This window comes from Canis lupus, chromosome 14 (genome assembly GCF_048164855.1).
Source record: "Canis lupus baileyi chromosome 14, mCanLup2.hap1, whole genome shotgun sequence".
Lineage (NCBI taxonomy): Eukaryota > Metazoa > Chordata > Mammalia > Carnivora > Canidae > Canis > Canis lupus.
Window position 1 is genome coordinate 38,454,467 of NC_132851.1, and position 18,693 is coordinate 38,473,159.

Consider the following 18,693-nt stretch of genomic DNA (forward strand, 5'->3'; position numbering starts at 1 on the left):
GACCTGGGGGAGGCTGCCGCAGGCCACGGCCCTGAGGGCCGACTCGGGAGGGCTGACCTGTTCACGGCCACGGCCTGCGCTCGGCTCAGGTGGGAGTGGGTGGCAGGGGGCGCCCCTCACTGCCGCCAGGCCCGCCAGCCTGCAGACAGCAGCCCCAAAGTCTGCGAGGTCAGTACCACAGCAATCCCTGTGCTGAATAGGGTAATATGTCATCGTACTGTTTACAGTTTGCAAAATTCCTGGAAATCATCTAATCTTTTATAATTTCTCAGAAACACTGCTAACCGTTTTCTTCCTTTTTAAAAAAATTTACTGAGATACGACACGTCTGCAGTCCAATGCACAAATCACAAGTGCATGGGTCTCAATTCTTACAAAGGAAAGACTTCCGGGCACAACACAGAATGCTGCCAGGACCCCAAACGTGCCCCTCAAGCCCCCCGGCCATCACGCTGCCCCCAGCCACGGAAAACACCGTCTGGCTCCTAACACTGCCCGTTGTGTTGGCCTGGTTTGGACCTCTATCCTCTCTGGTTTCGTTGATTCCACACTCCGAGATCACGCCGGTGGGCCTTGCTGGTGACAGCTGGCTCTTTGTGGCGCTACAGGCTCCGTGCGTGAAACCAGCACAAATGATCTGGCCGCGGCACCGCGGGCTGGCTGCCTTCCCAGCGCTGTGCTGCTGCGTGTCAGTGGCTACGAGCGTCCTTCTGTGGGATTTCGGGTGAACACACATGTGCATCTCCACCGGCCGTGCCCTTCGGGGGGCGGGGACTGCAAGGTCACGGGAGAGAGAACATGTGAATCCGGGAAGAGTTTCATTGTCCAGAGGGGAGGCACCCACTTGCACTCCCATGGGGCGTGCACAGGCTTCCAGGTGCCCCACATCCTCCCAGCACTGGGTATCCTGCCACGAGTCTGCTGCTTTTAGTGCTCTGTGGGCGCAGGGGGATGTGTAGTGACCAGGCATCATGGGCTCACCTGGCCTGCTTCCGGTGACACCTACTGAGCACACACTCCTGCACTTTCCGGCCACATGGGCCCCCCCTAAGACGTGCCTAAGGCTTTTGCCTTTTTATGTTTTTGAAATGAGTAGTCTTTTTGTTGATTTGTGAGAGATGTTTACCTAATACGGACATCAGTCCCTTCCAGACACGCGTACGTAAACACGTGTCACACTGCGGGTTCCCTTTACCCTCACTTAGTTAAGAGTGTGTTAACCTAAGGAAGTCAAGCTAATCTTCTTTACACTTGGTACTTTTTCTTCCACGTAAGAAATGTCTGCTCACCAAAAAGATGTGAAGACAGACTCCCATGGCCTCTTCTAGAAGCTTCATTGCCTTATCTTTCACGTGTAGGTCCACGATCCAGCTGAAGTGCTTCTTGTGCGTGGGGTAGGTTACGGTAAAGGACCTGCTGGCAATGGCCATCCTGTGCACGTACTGTCCTCCTGGCCCCTCTCAGCCACGGCCTGGAGCACTTTCTCACCAAGAGGCAGAGGCTTCGCAGCTGTGCCAGGCTTGCTGCCACGTATGACAACGTCTTTCCCTGTTTCCGACCCAGCGCAGACTCCTTTGTTCTGCTACAGCATCGGGCGGTCACATGGCACCTGGCCAAGCCCAGTGCTGCGCCTGTCTCTGAGGGGAGGGGACGGGAACCCTCTGCTGCGGTGCAAGAGGGATGTGCGCAAGCCGACGGCCCTGCATCAACCACCAGGAGGGACCCGCTGGCCACAGGGGACCATGCCCCCCGCGGAGCTGATCTTGCTGGCTCGTCTCTGCGGGGACTGAATGCGCTGTTTCCCTGGTGATTCCGAGATGCAAGAGTAAGAGTATTTGGACTTGGACTTGCCATTTTCTCAACGGGGTCCTCTTTCCCAGTTCAAACCCTGGCCAGTGCAACGTCAAGCCCGGAACAGCCCCTCCATCCCCACGGCACGGCGGCGCCCTTGCTCAAACAGCTGTTGGAAGGCTTCCTCTGAGCCTGGATGCTGGGCATCGCTTTTTGGATTTCATCTGCGCGCTGTCCTCCGCGGGCGCACACGGTGTTTCCTCGTATACGGCCCGTTACAATCACTGTGAGCCTGGAGTTTATCTGCAGACTCATTCGCCCTTTCCAATAACGCAGCGGTGCTGTCTCTGATGCGGCCTCTTCCTCCCTAATTCCCACACCTCTGACTTCTGTCCCCGGTCACAGTGCCCTGGACGCGCCCTCCCGCATGCGAGGAAGAGAAGGACCAGACACCGAGTCTCGTCCTCAGTCTCGGGAGCTAGGCTTCCAACAGCTCAGCAGTACGCGTGGGGCCGACTGCAAGGCTTTCGAAGACGCCCATCATCAGATGAGAGGCATTCCTACGCACCAGCTTGCTGAGAGCCCTCGGTGGGCATTGGATTTTACCAAGTGCTCTTCTTCTTGCTTTATTGAGATGATGGAGTGGATGTTCTTACTCTAGGAACGTGGCAGCTCAGGTGGGTTATTTCTGAATGTAAAGCAGCCGTGCGCCCCCGGAACAAGCCCTGCTTTGTAACCACGTGTGACCCTTCTACATATTGCTAGATCCAGCCTGTGAGTGGTCTGGTTACGGTTTTTGCTCCTATGCTCACAAGAGAACGCACTCCTTTCCTTTTGGTGACACCCTTGTAAGAATTTGGCATCACGGTTTGCTGGCCTCGTAAAGCAAGTTGGGATGTGGTCCCTTTTTAAATTTTATTTAAGAGTTTGTACAAACTGTTAACATTTATTCCTCAAGTGTTTGAAAGAATTCACCAATAAAATCTTCTAGGTCTGGGGACGTCTGGGCAGCTCAGTAGTGGAGCGTCTGCCTTCAGCTCAGGTCGTGATCCTGGGGTCCTGGGATCGAGTCCCACATCGAGCTCCACGCAGGGAGCCTGCTTCTCCCTCTGCCTATGTCTGTGTGTCTCTCATAAATAAATAAATAAAATCTTTTTAAAAATCATCTAGGTCTGAAGTTTTCTTGCTAAGATTTCTAACAATGCCAATTATTTAATTATTGATTTTATCATTTCTATAATAAATACTGGACTTTCCAGACTTTTTTTTTTTAAGAGATTTTATGTATTTATTCATGAAAGACACAGAGAGAGAGGCAGAGACACAGGCAGAGGGAGAAGCAGACTCCCTGCAGGGACCCTGATGCGGGACTCAATCCAGGGACTCCAGGGTCACACCCTGAGCCGAAGGAAGACGCTCAACTGCTGAGCCACCCAGGTGCCTGTCCAGATTTTCTGTATGTCTTGGTAACTTACATTTTTTCTAAAACAAAAAAAATATATATATACATATATTTCACCTACACTGTCAAATTTACTGACATAAATTCTATCATAGTATCTTCATGCTTCTATTTTTCCTGGTGTGTAGCATCCATGATCTAGTCATTGTCATTCTCAATCCTAGTAATTTGTACGTTCTCTCTGTATCAAAACTAATCTTGGGGGATTTTTTAATCCTTCTAAAACGAAGACAAATTTTGACTTTGTTGGATTTGTCCAATACACATCTCTTATATATTACACTGATTTCTGCTTTTTCCTATGTATTTTCTTAGAATTTAGTTTGTTGTTGCTTTTCTAGCTTCCTGAGATTGAGAATTAGCTCTGTGATTTTCACACTTTCTTCTTTCTGAAGAAAGCATTTGGAGCTCTGCTGTAGCTGCATCCAAGCCTGGATTTGTAGCATTTTCTTTGTTGTTCACTTCACGATAGTTTCGTTTCCACTGTGATTTCTTCTCTCACAGGTTCCTTCAAATTGTATTCTTTTCATTCCCAACCTTGGAAATTGCCTTTTTGTTATCATAGATGAATTTCATCGCGCCGATCCGAGAATGTACTCGGGGTCACGTCAACCCTCTGGAATCTGCGGAGCTTGGTTCAAGGTCCAGCACGCGTTGTGCACCTTGCGGGAACGCACACTCTCCTGCGCTTGGTTACTGTGTCGTAAGCGACTCCTGGTAGGAGTGTGCTCACTAATCGCACCGGCTGAGTCGTCTAGATCCTCACTGAGCTTTCCTGTTTCCTTCATCAGTCATTTCTGGAGCTGTGTTACATCTCCACCCGTGACTGTGGATTTACTGTTTTTCTTTTTATTACTATCAGTTTTGTCCTACGTTTTTGAAGCTATGTTATTCGGCACAGATATAGAACTGTGTCCTACATCTGAATGGCCATGCTGTCCTCTCAGGCGCGCCCATGTGTGCAGGAAGAGAGTCGCTTACCCTCACACAGGCACGGGGCACCAGTCGCCTTTGCATTGTGGCTTCACGGTGTATCTTTCTCCATCCTCTAACTCACACTTTTCTGGATTTTTTTTTTTAATTTTTATTTATTTATGATAGTCACACAGAGAGAGAAAGAGAGAGAGAGAGAGGCAGAGACACAGGCAGAGGGAGAAGCAGGCTCCATGCACCGGGAGCCCGACGTGGGATTCGATCCCGGGTCTCCAGGATCGCGCCCTGGGCCAAAGGCAGGCGCCAAACTGCTGCACCACCCAGGGATCCCTCCTTTTCTGGATTTATATTTAACCAAGTCTGAAAATCTGTGCCCCATCATCAGAGGGGCCAGGCCATTCTAATAGAGTTATAAACAAATTTGGTATGAATCTACCGTCTTACAACTTGTTTCCTGTTTTTTTATTTTTTTATTTTTTGGCTTTCTTTCAAATCAGTCAGGCTTGTTTTATCATTTCATATACTCCTTTAGCTTACTTTGTATTTCATGTTCTTGTGTTGTCCTTTAGCATCACCCGCATAACACAAGATGCCCCTCTGGTTTACTGCCAGCTGCCACAGGCTGGGGCTCCTACTGCATCTCTAGGATGCAGACACTGCATGATTTCACACAGCTCACTCCTCCCGGGCTACCGCTCGCAAGCTCTTCCACTTGCTCTGCGTCGAAGCCCCACAGGTAGAGAGCATTACTCAACAGCCAAGATGAGCTCAGATGAGTCCACGTGTCAGTTGTTTCCAGGACGTGCCTCCCCTTCCTGCTGCTGCACATCCACCTGGGACCACCTTCCCTCTGCTACTGTCAGAATTCGTCAGTGATAAGTTCCCACAGCTTATGTTTCCCTAAAGATGTTTTTGTTCTACCTTTGTTCTGAAAAGTATTTTCACTGGATGTAGAATTCCACGTGAGCAATTTCTTTCTCTCAGTGCTTTAAAGATGCCTCCTGGTCGTCCCCCAGCTTCCACCTCAGAAGTTGGGCATAAGTCTTGTCGCTCCACAAAAAATAACGTGACTTCTTGTCTTGGGCTTTCATCTTTGTCTTTAGTTTTTGAAATTTTATGATGATACAAGTCAGGGTAAATTTATCCTGTTTATCACAGGAGTTCTTGGAAAATTCTCAGCTGTTACACCATCAGACACTGTCTCCCCGTTCCTCTAGGACTCCAGGCGGACTCCCAGGAGGGCCGGTTTCCACCCCCAGGAGGGCCAGTCGGGTACAAGATGGTCCCGCAGAGCAAGCGGAACTGTCAGCACCTGGTACTCCGTGCTGGGCCTGTGCCAGAGAACTAAGGTCAAAATGCCAGTTTCATAAAGGCTCTTCATCACGTCACACCCCCTTGGCCGGGGCCTCCACAGGCTCTGCCCTGAGCAGAGAGGGCCCTGGATGTGGTGCCATCACCTGACGCGCACGGACACAGTTGTCACTCAGCACCCACCTGCTGTTTGCCACCCCGCTGGGCCGTGGGAAGCAGTGCTCTGGACTTTTCTGCAATTTTCTGTAATAGGAAGAACGGAAAAGGTGGGGAGGAGAGAAGAAGGGGTCAGATGAGCACCAAGGAGGGGACGATGGCCGGCAGCAGAGCACACCTTCGGCTCCGTGACAGGATGGAGCTGCCCTGGGCCTCAGGAAGGCTGGGTGCCGGGCTGGGCTCTGCCGACAATCGGGTGGATGTCCCCCTCCCACATTGAAGCCCTGGGTCTCAGTGTCCTCACCTGTCAGAACAGGGGACGCCCGGTCTTCCCACCCGCCAGATGCCTCCCAGGCAGCACCCGAAGGTAAATCTCCTTCACTACACAGGGTCGGAGGTTGTGGCTCCTGGTAACTACCGAACGTCCACAGGCTGGGCCCCTCCTCTGCTCTGGGGGATGGAGCCACACTAGGCCAACCCAGAGTGGGAGCCCATGGGCCCGAGGCCCACCCAGCTGGTCCACCACCACCCCCTGGGGGGCCTCACCTTCTGTACCACGCCATAGCGCTGAATGGCATCTGAGAGCTGGGTTTTCAGGCGGTCCAGCTGCAGACACTCCTGCTGCAAAGAGAGAACATGGGCTATGAAGGCAGCTAAGGCCTTTCCTGCCCCGTGGCCTCCTCCATCCCCAGAGTGCTTCTCGTACCCCCCTCCCTCAGGGCACTGGCTGCGCTTGCCCCCTCCTGTCCATCTCAGCCTCACACCGCCATCACTGCTCTGCTGTCAGAACTGGCTCATCCCCGTCTCCTTCTTCCCCAACAGCTCACAGCATCACACACCAGCACGGGCTGCTGGCTCCGCAAGCCCGCTGTAGACACCCCACCCCCCCCCCACCCGATCCCACACACGTCCTCAACACCAGCCATGGAGCACCACACACATGTCTGTCTGGTCCCCACAATGACTCACTCAGGTGACAAGGGTTATGATTTCTACCTGACAGCTCAGGAGGCCTCAGCCCGAGTTCTAAGTGGCCCATTCACGGCCACACAGGTGGTGGAGCCAGGCCGCTGACCCCAGGGCCCTGCAGCTAATCACAGCATCAGAAGTGTGCTCACCAAACCTCCCTCTACTGCCTGGCACTCAGCAACACACACAGCCTCCACCCTTCCACCAAAACAGGACTTCACGTCTCGTTTGCCAATGCACCCCAGTGCCCAGAATGACACCTGGCACAGAGCGCATGCTCAGGACATACTGCCAAGCCAGGGAACGGACAAGTGAGCCCTGAAACCAGGCACTGCCTGCTGGGGTTTGTGTGAGCCGCCCAGACCCCCAACCGTCATGTCTCTCCGCGAGCACCAGCACAAAGCCACACCGATGCCCAGTGCCCTTGCACCATGACAAAGACGTGGGCTCCTGCTCCTCCCCTGTGGGCTCCTGCCCCGGCACCCTCCCCACCCCCCCGACCTCCCAGGAGGGCCCCGTCTGCCTCCGGGACCCTGCATCTCAAGTCACAGACAGCCCGCCCCTGCCGGGGGGGGGGGGGCCTTCTGTCGACCTCCAACAGGAACTCAGCCCCTGGGCTTGGGGCTCGCCCCTCTACCACCAACCGCCAACACCGCCACGCAAGCCCCCACACAATAGCTACAGCTGCACTGCAGCCTGGCCGCGGTGCAGGGGCACCAGCTCTCTCAAGGTCACTTTTCAGGGGCACTTGGTGGCAGTGGGGCCTCACAGTCCCCGTGTGACTGCAGCTTGGTAGAGCCTGGTTAGCATCCAGGGGAGGCCCCTGTGAGTGGCACATGCGTGCCCCAGGGCAGTGCTGAGGGCTCAGGATCTCTCAGTGCCCTCCGGCCGTGTGATCCAGCAGCAGCCCCATGTGACTGCACAGTCTCTTCTCTGCAGGAGCAGTCAGCAATTCCAGCCCCTCCTGGGCAGACTGTCCTACCTCGGAAGGGGGAGACCTCCCAGGGGACCTCATCTGTGTCCTCCCCCAGCATCTCACACAGAATAAGTGTCTGCTGGGTTCTTAGGTGGGCGGATGGGCGGACAGACAGGTGGGTAATGGGTGGGGACAAAAGGAAGGACACATTAAGCTAAAAGCGATCCCTGTCAGTCAACCCCCAAGGAACTCAAGCACTGGTTCTCAGCCATCGTGGTGCATGCAGGTGACCGCGTGGACGGTGGACCCAAACAACTCAGAGCTGCAATCTAGCCGAGATTCCTCCCTGGCTGCAAGGCTTCAGGCAAGGCACCTGCTGAAGGATGGCCAGGAGCGCCCAATGTGCACAGAGGTGAGAGGGGTGGGAGGGGCCGGAGACAAGCTCTCAGAAGAGTCAACAAACAAATGGGTGGAGCCCACAGAGGCCAAGGGCAAAGAGCAAAGCCACACGGGAGAAGCCGCACACCAGTGCCAGGACCAAGAAAGCCGTGTAGACGCTGCTGCTGGGTGCGCTTCTTCCTCCGTCGAAGGGCCACAGCCATTTCCAGCAGCGTCCGGGACCAGGCACTTGCGTGTCGTCCTGAATGACCAAAGGCCGTGGTTGAACCGTGCACAGAGTAAAGCGCGGTGCCCGTCCCAGGGCTGGCAGGCACACCTCCACCCGTCATGGACAGCAGACCCCTGCTCCTCGATGCTCCTGGCATATTCCAATAATCGAAACATAATTCAGCCTCTGGAGCTGGGCCTACTTGTTTACTAGAGTGCACCCTAACTTTCCTAAGTAGAACGCACGATTCTGACTTCACGGTTCATAACTGCTAGTTGTGTAGCCGTGACCGCCAGCTGGCTTCAGAGCATTTCCATCACCCCAGTCATTCCTCGGGGCCCCCGTGGCTCGTCCCAGCTCTTCTCCCAGCCACGCAAACCCCGACCCCTGCTGTCGGCACAGGCCTGAGTTTTCTGGACACTTCACACGAACCAGGCCATACAGCATGCGGCTTCTGCACTGGCCTCTCTCACTTAGCGGACCGCCGCGGTCCTCGGGTGGCAGCAGCGTCAGCTTCTTGGACATATCACCGGAAGCTCTTGTGCACCTTCCACACCACGGCCCAACCTCTGTCTGCAGAGGCCAGACTCCAGCGTCCCAGGCTGGGCAGGCACCCAAGTCTGCTGATATAGCGGGAAGGCGCCCTGGGCACCATGAACACGGCCCCTGGCGCAGGATAGCTGAGGGGCTGAGAGTATCTATTTTGTGACACGTGCCCCCCAACCTCTGGAGAACGGGATAGGGCATGGATAACAAAGATGGGGATGTGCTGACCTAGCAAAGGGGGGTGGAGGGAAGTAAGAGGCCAAGAGTGAAGAGGATGTGGAGGGGCCGCAGTGGGGGAGGGCACAAGGTGATGGGATGAGGATCAGGCCCTTGAAGGGAGCTGTGGCACCGAGTATGGTGGCAACTGTGCCCACGGCGATTATGTCTATGATGATGGGCGAGGACGGCAGTGCCGCAGTGACAGGGTGGGGGGCACGGAGGTGAGGGAGGGGGAAGGGTGTGTGTCTGTTCAGACGACCCGGCCAGGACACCACGGCAGCGCCCAGCATACAGTGGGCGCCCAGCTCGCACATCGAGCGCCGCCTGTGCAGCTCACCGGCCAAACCCAGGCAGCGCGGGCACCTGGGCCCAACGACCTCCCCGGGCCCCACCCTCCTGCCCCCCACCGCCTCCAGGACCACATACCCGGGAGCAGCCCCGCAGGAGCTCCGTCATCTGCTTCACGGCGCCGGTGCTGGCCGCGACGGTCTTGTTGGTCTCCTGCTGCGCCGCGTGCCTGAGGCGGGCAGGGTGGAGGCGGGAGAGAGAAGACAGCGAGCGGGACAGGGTGGGGACAGGTGGAGGGGTCGGCCACGGGCCACGGGCAGGGGAAGTCGTGGCAGATGCGGGGTGGGGGCGGCAGAGGGTGGCGGGGGTAGGGGGCAGGGGACCACGTGGGGAGGGGGAAACGGGAAGGGAAGAACCAGAGCCATGGGAGATGAGGATCGGAGGCCCAGAGGGACAGACACACCCACAGACAGACAAGGTAGCAGGGAGCAGAGAAGCAGGGCAGCGACAGGGGCGAGGAAGGAGGGAGAGAACGACACAGGTGAGGTGCCCCAGTCAGGACCCCCGCCCCGTGCAGCCGCGGCACCCCCACCACGCAGGCCCTCTGGTCTGGGGGTCAGTGCCTGCCCCTCTGAGGAGGCCCTGCCGTGAGCCTTCCCTGGGGAAAGGCCCCCCTTGGGGTCAGCAGGGTCGGCAAGCTGCAGGAGCGGGACGGCCTCCAGGGGCTGCGATGACACCCCCACCTCCAGACCCAAAAACGCTGGAGGCCGAGCCCAGGGTCTCCCCAGATCCCAGCTTATGGTTCTGTGCGTGACCTTGAAGGAACTGAGAAGACCAGCTCCTCACCTGCTTGCAGTTGACCCCTGCTCCCCACCCCCGGGCTCCCTGGGGAAGGGGTAACACCTGCGGTGGGCAAACCCTGCCCTCGGGCCCAGCAGACACCACAGAAGAGCCCTCCCGACCCTTCCAGCTGCAGCCTGATGCCCCCCTTGCTCCTTGCGGGGCCCGTGTGGCAGGGCTGGGGGTGGGGGCACCATCTGACCTGGGCCTGGGTGCCTGACACCTGCCCTGGGCCTCACAGAGGGAGTGGCATGGAGTCGGGGTGCGGGGGCTGTCCGTGGGGAAGGGTGGGGGCCGCGGGATGGGAAGGAGCCCCTAGGCCAGCCTGGGAGGCGTCTGAGCACCACCAGCCCTCCAACAGGTTACGGCAAACTGCAGAACGTGTGGTTTCCCCTCAGATCCACTCACACGGGGGCCACCACGGAGCCTCCCGTCCCCCGGGCTTCACCTCCTCCCTCGGCCCCCACGCTCCCACCCACCCCGTGGAGGCGGGCATACTCTGCCCTCCTGGAGCCCTCCCCGCGTGGGGCCACCTGCCTGAGGGGCCACCTGCCTGGGGCCCTCCCTGCGTGGGCCCCCCTGACCGCCTGTGTCTGAGCCTGGAGCTCAGGCCTCTCCCCGTGCTCACCTCCTGGCCTGACATCTCGTGTGCGTCACCGTCCCACAGACACCCTCGCCTGGGCCTCGGCTCGCCCAGCCCCCCCACAGCCCGCTGGGCACCTCCAGCTGGCTATCCAGGGGGCGTCTCAAACTCCACATGCCAAAACCGGCCCTGCGCCCCGCCAGCCGGCTGCACCGCGGGCTCACCCCCAGCAACTCCCACCCTCTAGTCCTTCCGGCCAAAAGTCCTGGGGCCGCCCTTCCCAAAGCCTCTCTCCTCTCCTTCCTGAGAGCCACACGACACCCAGACACTGACCCAGATGCGGGCCGCCTCTCACCCACTGCTCCTGCTTGCCCCGACCAGACTCCCGGCCGCCCCGACGCCCAGCGCTGCATCACACCCAATGGCACCCCGTAGCTGGGGCGTCCTGCATGGGAGTCGGGCCACCTTCTCCAAACCCCAGAGCTCTCTGGTGCTGCGGCGTGTTCCAGTGGAAGCATGGTCCCCATTCGTGTCACATGGTCCCCCTGTTCTCACCGAGCTGGACAGACCTCCCTGCCTGTGACCTCCCTGCCTGTGCCCCACTGCTACCTCTGCCGCCACCGAGGATGGGAACGGGCAGCCAGGCCCAGGGTTTGTGACCAGGAACAGCTGCCTGGACACAGGACACTGGAGGGACGAGGCAGGGGCCAAGGGCCTGAGTCGCGGAGGCCACCTCCCCCGGGGGAGCACACCCGCACCCCACTCGCCCCTACTCCAACTGCCCTTTCTACTTCTGCTCTATCACCACCAACCTCCCACAGGGAACTCGTCACCAAGTGCCCTCACCCCGCCCTGCTGCGCCCACAGCCTTGCGGAGCCTCCAGCTAGGACACAGCGCAGCATGTGGAGACCATCCCTTTCAGGGATCATGAGAGCCAATGTCCTCATGTTTTGTTAAGGATTTTTGCTACTCTGTTTACGAGCAATGTGCACTATCTTTTCTTGCAGTTTTTGTTCAGGTTTTTGCATCAGCACAGCACTGACCTAGGAAAGCTGAGCGCCTGGTCTGTGTCCTGGGGGCACGCATGGTGCTGCTACAACCTCTGTCCAAATACCTGACGGTGCAGCCATGTGTTCCTGGGCGTTTGTGGGACCATCTGTAAGGATGTATGGAAGCCCTCAGATCGACACAGAGAGCTACTCAGGCTTTCCCTTTCTTCTGGAGTCAGTTTGAGAATTCGTGTGTTTCAAGAAATTTTTCTGGTTCATCTTAGTTCTGAAATATCAGTTTGTTGTCATAATAGATTCATAATATTTCCTAATCAGTCTTGTCATGTTGGATCTGGAATCTTGGTCTCTCTCTTATTCTTTTTTTGTTTCTATTACTGGTTTCTGTTATGTTTTATTTGTTAATGAACTTTACTACGTCTGTATGCTCACTCTGCGTCCTTTGTGACTGACGTGCTGGCTTTGGAGGCAGCCACTAAGATGTTAGCCTTCTGTCTTCTGTGCTGTGAGCTGGTGAGCCCTGCTTCGCCTCCCAGGGCTGCACTCATGGCGTCTACGGCTCTCATTCCTCGTGTCTGCACCAGACACCCTGTCATGCTGTGAGTGGGGCTCTATGGGGCTCTTTATTAAAACGAGCAGCATGTGGGACACGTGAGTGGCTCAGCAGTTGAGCATCTGCCTTCAGCCCAGGGCATGGTCCTGGGGTCCCAGGATCGAATCCTGCACCGGGCTCCCCACAGGGAGCCTGCTTCTCCCTCTGCCTGTGTCTCTGCCTCTCTCTGTGTCTCTCATGAATAAATAAATAAGATCTTTAAATAAAAAAAAAACCCAGTAGCATGGAGTCAGCCCATTTCCAGATTTCCTATGGCCCTGGCTGCCTGGCCCTGACCGATGGGTTCCCCCCCTACCCCCATGAAAGGAATAACGGATCATGACTAAGAGAATTTCATCTCAGGAATGCAGGGTGGCTTAATACTCAAAAAGGAATGAATGAAATTATCATATCAACAGGATAAATTTTAAAAGGAGAAAACCATCTTGAGTTACACAGAAAAAGCGTATGATAAACTTGACACCTAGTCATTATAAAACCTCTAGGAAACTAGAACAAGGAAGAGAACTTGTCCTACTGGATAAAGAAAAGCTAACAGAATCCCAAAACACAAGGTGATGTACAAAACCAGGTATGTTTCTGCGTACCTACAGCCGACACCTGCAAACTGAAATTTAATAATTTGTGTAATAAAAATTGGTAACAACAAACTGAACAACATATATGCAAGGCCTGCATACTAAACCTATACAGAACTGCTGAAAAGGAAGAGAAGAATGTCAAATCAGAGAAATTCTGACCATATTCACAGGTTGGAAAACTCAAGATCATTAGGAGGCCGATTCTCTTGAAGTTGGTCTATGGATTCAATGGAATCGCAATTAAAATTAAAACACAATATAGAAAACAACAGAAATTGATAAGCTATTGTAAAACTTATATTGAAATACAAAGCACCAGAAGGATCCAAAACCATCTGAAGAAGAGACGAATAAACCTGCAGACATCCACCAGTGGTGCCAGGACTTACCACAGAAGCTCGGTGATTAGGACAACACGGTGCCGCCACACAGACACGCAGACCAATGAAACAGAACCCAAACAGAGCCACACACACACACGCGCGCACACACACACACACACTCAAGTCATTTTTGGAAATGGTACTGAGGTATTCAACAGGTAAGAGATAATCCTTTCAACAAACCGTGCTGGGCTAACTGGGTAATCGTGCTAAAAACAAAATCAGCCTGGACGCCTACCCCATGCCGCACTCCCAGGGGCTCAGGGGATCTCCAGCGCCCGCAGGCTGGGACTCACAGCAGGCACCGGCAAGACCAGGTGCCCCCCAGGTGCAGGTGGCCAGGCAAGTCTGCAGGAGGGGAGCCGCCCCACTGACGGGGGTCAGGAGGCAGGGTGAGGAGTACGTGAGAGGGCAGCATCGCACACAAAGCGTGGCCAGGGCGGGCAATCAGCGGTTAGAGGGCCTGCAGGTTCAGGCCCAGGAGCTAACGTGGAGGAGCAGAGCAGGGAGGAGACACGGTTGAGCAGGAGGGCCAGGCCGGGTGAAGGTGAGGGGCACCCACGGCCACCAGCCGCCCCTGTGCAGTGGACCGTGCACTGGCCACGGGAACGCCCGGGTGTGGGCCCCCCAGCATGGGAAGGAAACAAGAGAAGGAAACAGGCTGGAACCACGAGGAGGAGCCAGCAAAGGAGAGTGACGACGCATGACCCACACCAGGGACGGCAAAAGCCCAGGAGAGCACAGGCTGCACAGGCTGAAAGAAGCTTCTAGAAGGAGGGAGGATCTCAACAATAAAAAGACAAAAAAACCTGGGTGGCTCAGTGGTTTAGCGCCTGCCTTCAGCACAGGGCGTGATCCTGGAGACCCGGGATCAAGTCCCACATCGGGCTCCCTGCATGGAGCCTGCTGCTCCCTCTGCCTCTCTCTCTGTCTCTCACGAATAAATAAATAAAATCTTTAAAAAAAAAAAAAAAAAGACAACCCAATTCAAAAATGGGCAAAGGATCCGAACAGACATGCCTTCAAAGGTGTACAAATGGTCAATATGCCCGTGAAAACATGCCTGTCGTTATCAGGATGTGCAAATCAGATCCCAGCGAGAGAGCCCTCGATCCAGCAGGTGGCTACAGTCACAGACACGTAACTGGCGTCGGTGAGGACGCGCTGCTGGCGGGAAGGTGAAACGGTGCAGCCGTTGCGGAAACGTCTGGCAGCTCCTCAACGTTAAACACAGTGAAGCCAAGCAGCCCCACACCTAGGTCTGCACAGTGCCCACGGCAGCCTTCCTCACAGCAACCTCGAAGACCCAATCTGAGGCCCCGTCCGCTGACGAACAGCATGCCTTGGCCTGCTCGGGCTGCTACCACAAATACCACGGGCCGGACACCCGACACGCAGCACACAGGTGTTCTCGTAGGCCGGGTTCTGGAAGTCTAGGACCAGGGCGCGGCTGATTCCGTCTGACGAGGACCACGGTCTGGTGCAGATACGGCCTCTCCCGGGGGCGCCCTCACAGGGTGGACGGGGACCTCTGACGAGGGCGCTCACCCCATGGGTGAGGGCCGCACCCTCATGTCCTACTGCCCTTCCCGAGGCCCCACCTCCTAACACCGACCCCTCGCGTTAGGTTTCCACCTACAGACTTGGAGGGATGTGAGCATCAAGCCACCGCGGGGCACATCCACTCAATGGAACATGACTCGGCCACACCGAGGAGCGCAGGGCAGGTCCAGGCCACGACATGGGGCGACATGATGCGCCCTGTGTCTTCCCACGATCATCCATACCTTCCTTTGTGCCAAACCCAACATTTGGTCCCCTTCTACCTTTCCCTGTCCTTCCTACATAGGTGTTTTTTTTTTTTTTTTAAGATTTTACTTATTATTCATGAGACACAAAGAGAAAGGCAGAGACACAAGCACAGGGAGACGCAGGCTCCATGTAGGGAGCCCAATGTGGGACTTGATCCCAGGACCCTGGGGTCATGTCCTGAGCCGAAGGGAGACACTCAACCCCTGAGCCACCCAGGCGTCCCGCTTCCTACATACATTCAAAGATCCCTTCTGTGTCACCTGTCCTGAGGAAATCCAAAAGCCTTGGAAGGCTGGGGGGGAAGAGGGCTGGGCCGGAGGTGGCTCTGCTGTCCCAGAGCAGGGTCCTTGAACAGGTTCTGGGAAACCCGGAGGAGACTGCTCGAGCTTTACAGGCCCAGCTGTCCGCCCGGCAGGTGCTGGCCGACCCCCGAGCCCTCGAGGCAAGCACCCAGGCCTGCCCTTACCCAGTCCCATAGGTGGGGGCGAGGCTATCCCCCGGCACTGCAGCTCTTCACAGCTGCATGGCCATCAGAGTGGCTCAAGAGTCCCGGCTGCTTGGGGTCGGGGTCGGGGGGGTCCCAGCCAGGCCAGAGCACAGCTGTGACCCACCAGGCCGAGAGGACAGCTGTCCAGGCCCCGCACAGCAATCCCCCCTGCATCTCCTTCAGTTCCCTCCACCCACAGTGACTGCCTGCTCCTCCAACAAGTCCTCACAGCCCTCTAGAATCTTCATCATGACACTGCCTTCTAGAACCTTCCACTGGCTTCCCACTGCTTTGGAAATAAAGTCCAAGCCATCTGCCAGACCTGCAAGGCCCATGTGGTCTGGCCTGTGCCCACCTCCCTGACACATCAGTGGGGGGCAGGCCCCTCTTTGGGTTCCTCCAACACCCACGTCCACTGCTGCTTTGTAGCTGATGGCAGTTGGAGGAGAGTGGTGGCTGCGTTTGTAGACGGCGCTCCCACGGGAGGTGGAGTCAGGCCCCCCGTCCTGGAGTTGGACAGGCTCATTTCCACCTCCTTAGCCAGAGCACTTCGCCCTGAGCTGACGAGGTTCAGCACCCGTGAGGCCACCGCGCCACAGGGGAGCCCGAGCCACAAGCCAGACCTGGGCAGCCGCTGCAGGGACAGCCCAGCCGGGTTCAGCGACAGTCTGCTGACCGTGAGCGAAGACGCTTCCAGATGCTCCAGCCCCAGCTGCAGAGCCACCCCACCCCCAGTGTTCCCAGCTGCGTCCCAGACATCCTGGAGCCAACACAAGCCTCCTCTCACTGCACCTGCCAAGCTGGCACACCAGCTCCGCAGCGCTCACTCCCCTGAGGCCTGGAGTCGGCCCCGGGGCTGCTGTTGGCGCTCCCCGAGAGACGGGGCTGCACACCACATCCAACTCCTGACAGCGTCCCCAGGCCCAGGAGAACAGGCGCACGGCACGTCCACCCGCCCCCCGCCCCCACCGGTAAGCAGTCCCACACGGCTCTGCTCTCGCTCCACGGCCCCAGGAGAGCCTCCCTCCCCGCCTGCTTTCTGACTTGGTCAGTGAGGCTCCGGGCCCCAGAGGCGGCACCGAGGAGGCAGCAGCAGGTCTCAGGCCAGCCCAGGTGACGGGCCGATGGCACCGCAGATGACTTGCAACCGTGGACAGAAGCACGTTCCCCCAACCCCAGCTCTGAAGCAAATCGCGCCCCGTGTCACGTGCAGTCATGACAGGGGAATGAGCAGCTCCAGTGGCTCAGGAGCTCCTCCGTGGGAGGAGCACTGGGCCATGAGCACAAAGCCCCCAGGGAGCCACAGGCCCGTGCGGCGCTGGATGAGCTGATCAAGGCCTCCCTGACCCCCTTGGAGCCGATCCTGATGCAGGACTCTCGGCCGAGAGGAGGCCACACTCGCAGCCAGGAGACCCCCGGGCCCTACCCCCACCCGCTGGGGCCGAGGCCCTGCACCCTGGGCAGCAGTGGGCAAGCCGAGCAGTCACCCCTCACACCCCCACTCGGGACCACCTCAACTACACCCGTGGAGGAGGAAGATACGCCTGTAGTCCCCCACAAACCTGACATGACCGGTCAGAAAGCCCCGGGGAGACCGTCCCCTCGGTCACACACTGGGAGCGGGACACCGGGCGGTCACCTCCGCTCTCCAGGGTGGAAGCCTCCTCTATGAACAAGACTCACCAGACTGACAGAACAGGGGGACAGAGGGGACTGTCGGGGCTAGGGCGAGAATAGGGGCGCCCAGGCAGCTCCGGGACGGGGCCAGGCCTCCACAGTCAAACGTGGCCCCGCACACCTGTGATGGGGGGGCCGTGTACCATGGCAAGGAGGCACTGCCACGGCCCCAAGGGCGGGTCCGGGCTCCAAACCCCCTCCGCTCCTCCCCCCACGCACACTCATGTCCAGGCACAGGCCCCACAGCACACCCAGCGTACCAGCGAGCACCGCCACACAGGCTCCCGTCCAGGCTCTGCTCCCTCCCTGGCCCGGGCCCCCCAGGCACGGCCCCTATGCTCTCCAGCAATGCGGGGGCCCTTGGAGCTGTGGGGACTGCAGCAGAGCGGCCACCCCACTCCCCAGGAAGCACTGCCACCCTCTGAGGCCACCCTCTACTCCCCACTGCGGCTCCCTCCACCCACACCCCTGCTCCGGCCATCCTCTGGCTGCAGCCAGGTCTGATGGGATCTCTGCAGGAATGAGCCCAGCACCAGGCATAGCCGCCCTCGCTCCCTCCTTCCGACAGGACACCCCCAAAAGGGTGTGGGTCCGTGTGTCAAAGATCAGGACACCCAAGTTCCACAGCATGTCACACAGCCAGGCGGTGACCACACCTGCACAGGTGCACAACCTGTCAGCACACGGCTCTGGGGCCAAGCCGGCCCAGGCACCGGGCTCCAGGCAGTGGGGTGCCGGGAAGGAAGGAGGGAAGGGTGGGGAGGCCCCCTGGGGCTTGGGGGGCATGCTGAGGGGCGGGCTCTGTAGTAGAAGCAGCAGGCCGCGCTGGACAGAGTGGCCAGCTCACCCCTAGGGGCCGCCTGCCTCACGGGCCTCCAGACGTGCACCCGAACACCATCCTCGGTGCTGTTTCCAGGAGGGGGACGCAGCAGTCGGGGTGCCCCTGGTGGAGGGAGCTGAGGGGCAGCTCGGAGGACGGTGGCATTAGGCGGCCGCTGGAGGAACAGATGCCCTGTACGAGGGTGGGGAAGTGAGAGGTGGGAGGTGGGCACGCCCTGGGCAGGGCCACCGGCTCGCCTCTGCCCCTGCCCCTCAAGGTACACTGACCCTGGTTTGGGGCACCCAGCCCGCCGCACCCCAGGCCCCCCCATGCCTCAGTGAGGCCGGAACCCACAGGCCCCTTCACAGATGCCAACGTGAGAGCCACATGGGGGAGGGCCCGTCTGCACTTGGACCACACAGGGCCCAAGCCCACCGTGAGCAGCAGGGGGTCCAGCCCCACACCCGCCAGAGGAGGCGGGGGGCTCTCCCCGTCAGCCCCAGAGCCTCCCCGCCTGCCGTGAGCACAGGCCAACTACAGCCAGCGGCAGGCTCAGCCCACCAGCCCGAAGCCATGCCCGGGGCCCTGCAGGCCAGAGCCAGGGCTGTCCCACAGCGGAGTCCCAGGGCTGAGGGGCCCCGGCCACAGGCAGACTTGTCATGCGGCGCTCCTGGAACGCCCATCCATCCCT

General features: G+C 58.0%; 1 protein-coding gene across 15 annotated transcripts in view; it reads right to left on the reverse strand.

Annotated features, from left to right (window-relative positions):
• TSNARE1 (t-SNARE domain containing 1) overlaps positions 1–18,693 on the reverse strand; it is a 146,064-nt gene that overhangs the window by 67,499 nt on the left and 59,872 nt on the right. For 14 of the 15 annotated variants that reach the window (XR_012006935.1, XR_012006934.1, XR_012006933.1 and 11 more), the window contains 3 exons: positions 9,337–9,427; positions 6,200–6,274; positions 5,681–5,740 (listed from right to left, as the gene is read on the reverse strand). Coding sequence is in view for 12 of the 15 variants with exons in the window: in XM_072774707.1 (XP_072630808.1) it covers positions 5,681–5,740; positions 6,200–6,274; positions 9,337–9,427 (226 nt within the window). In the remaining 3 variants the exon portion in view is untranslated. The remainder of the gene's footprint in view (positions 1–5,680; positions 5,741–6,199; positions 6,275–9,336; positions 9,428–18,693) is intronic. The other variant, XM_072774698.1, reaches the window with a different exon arrangement.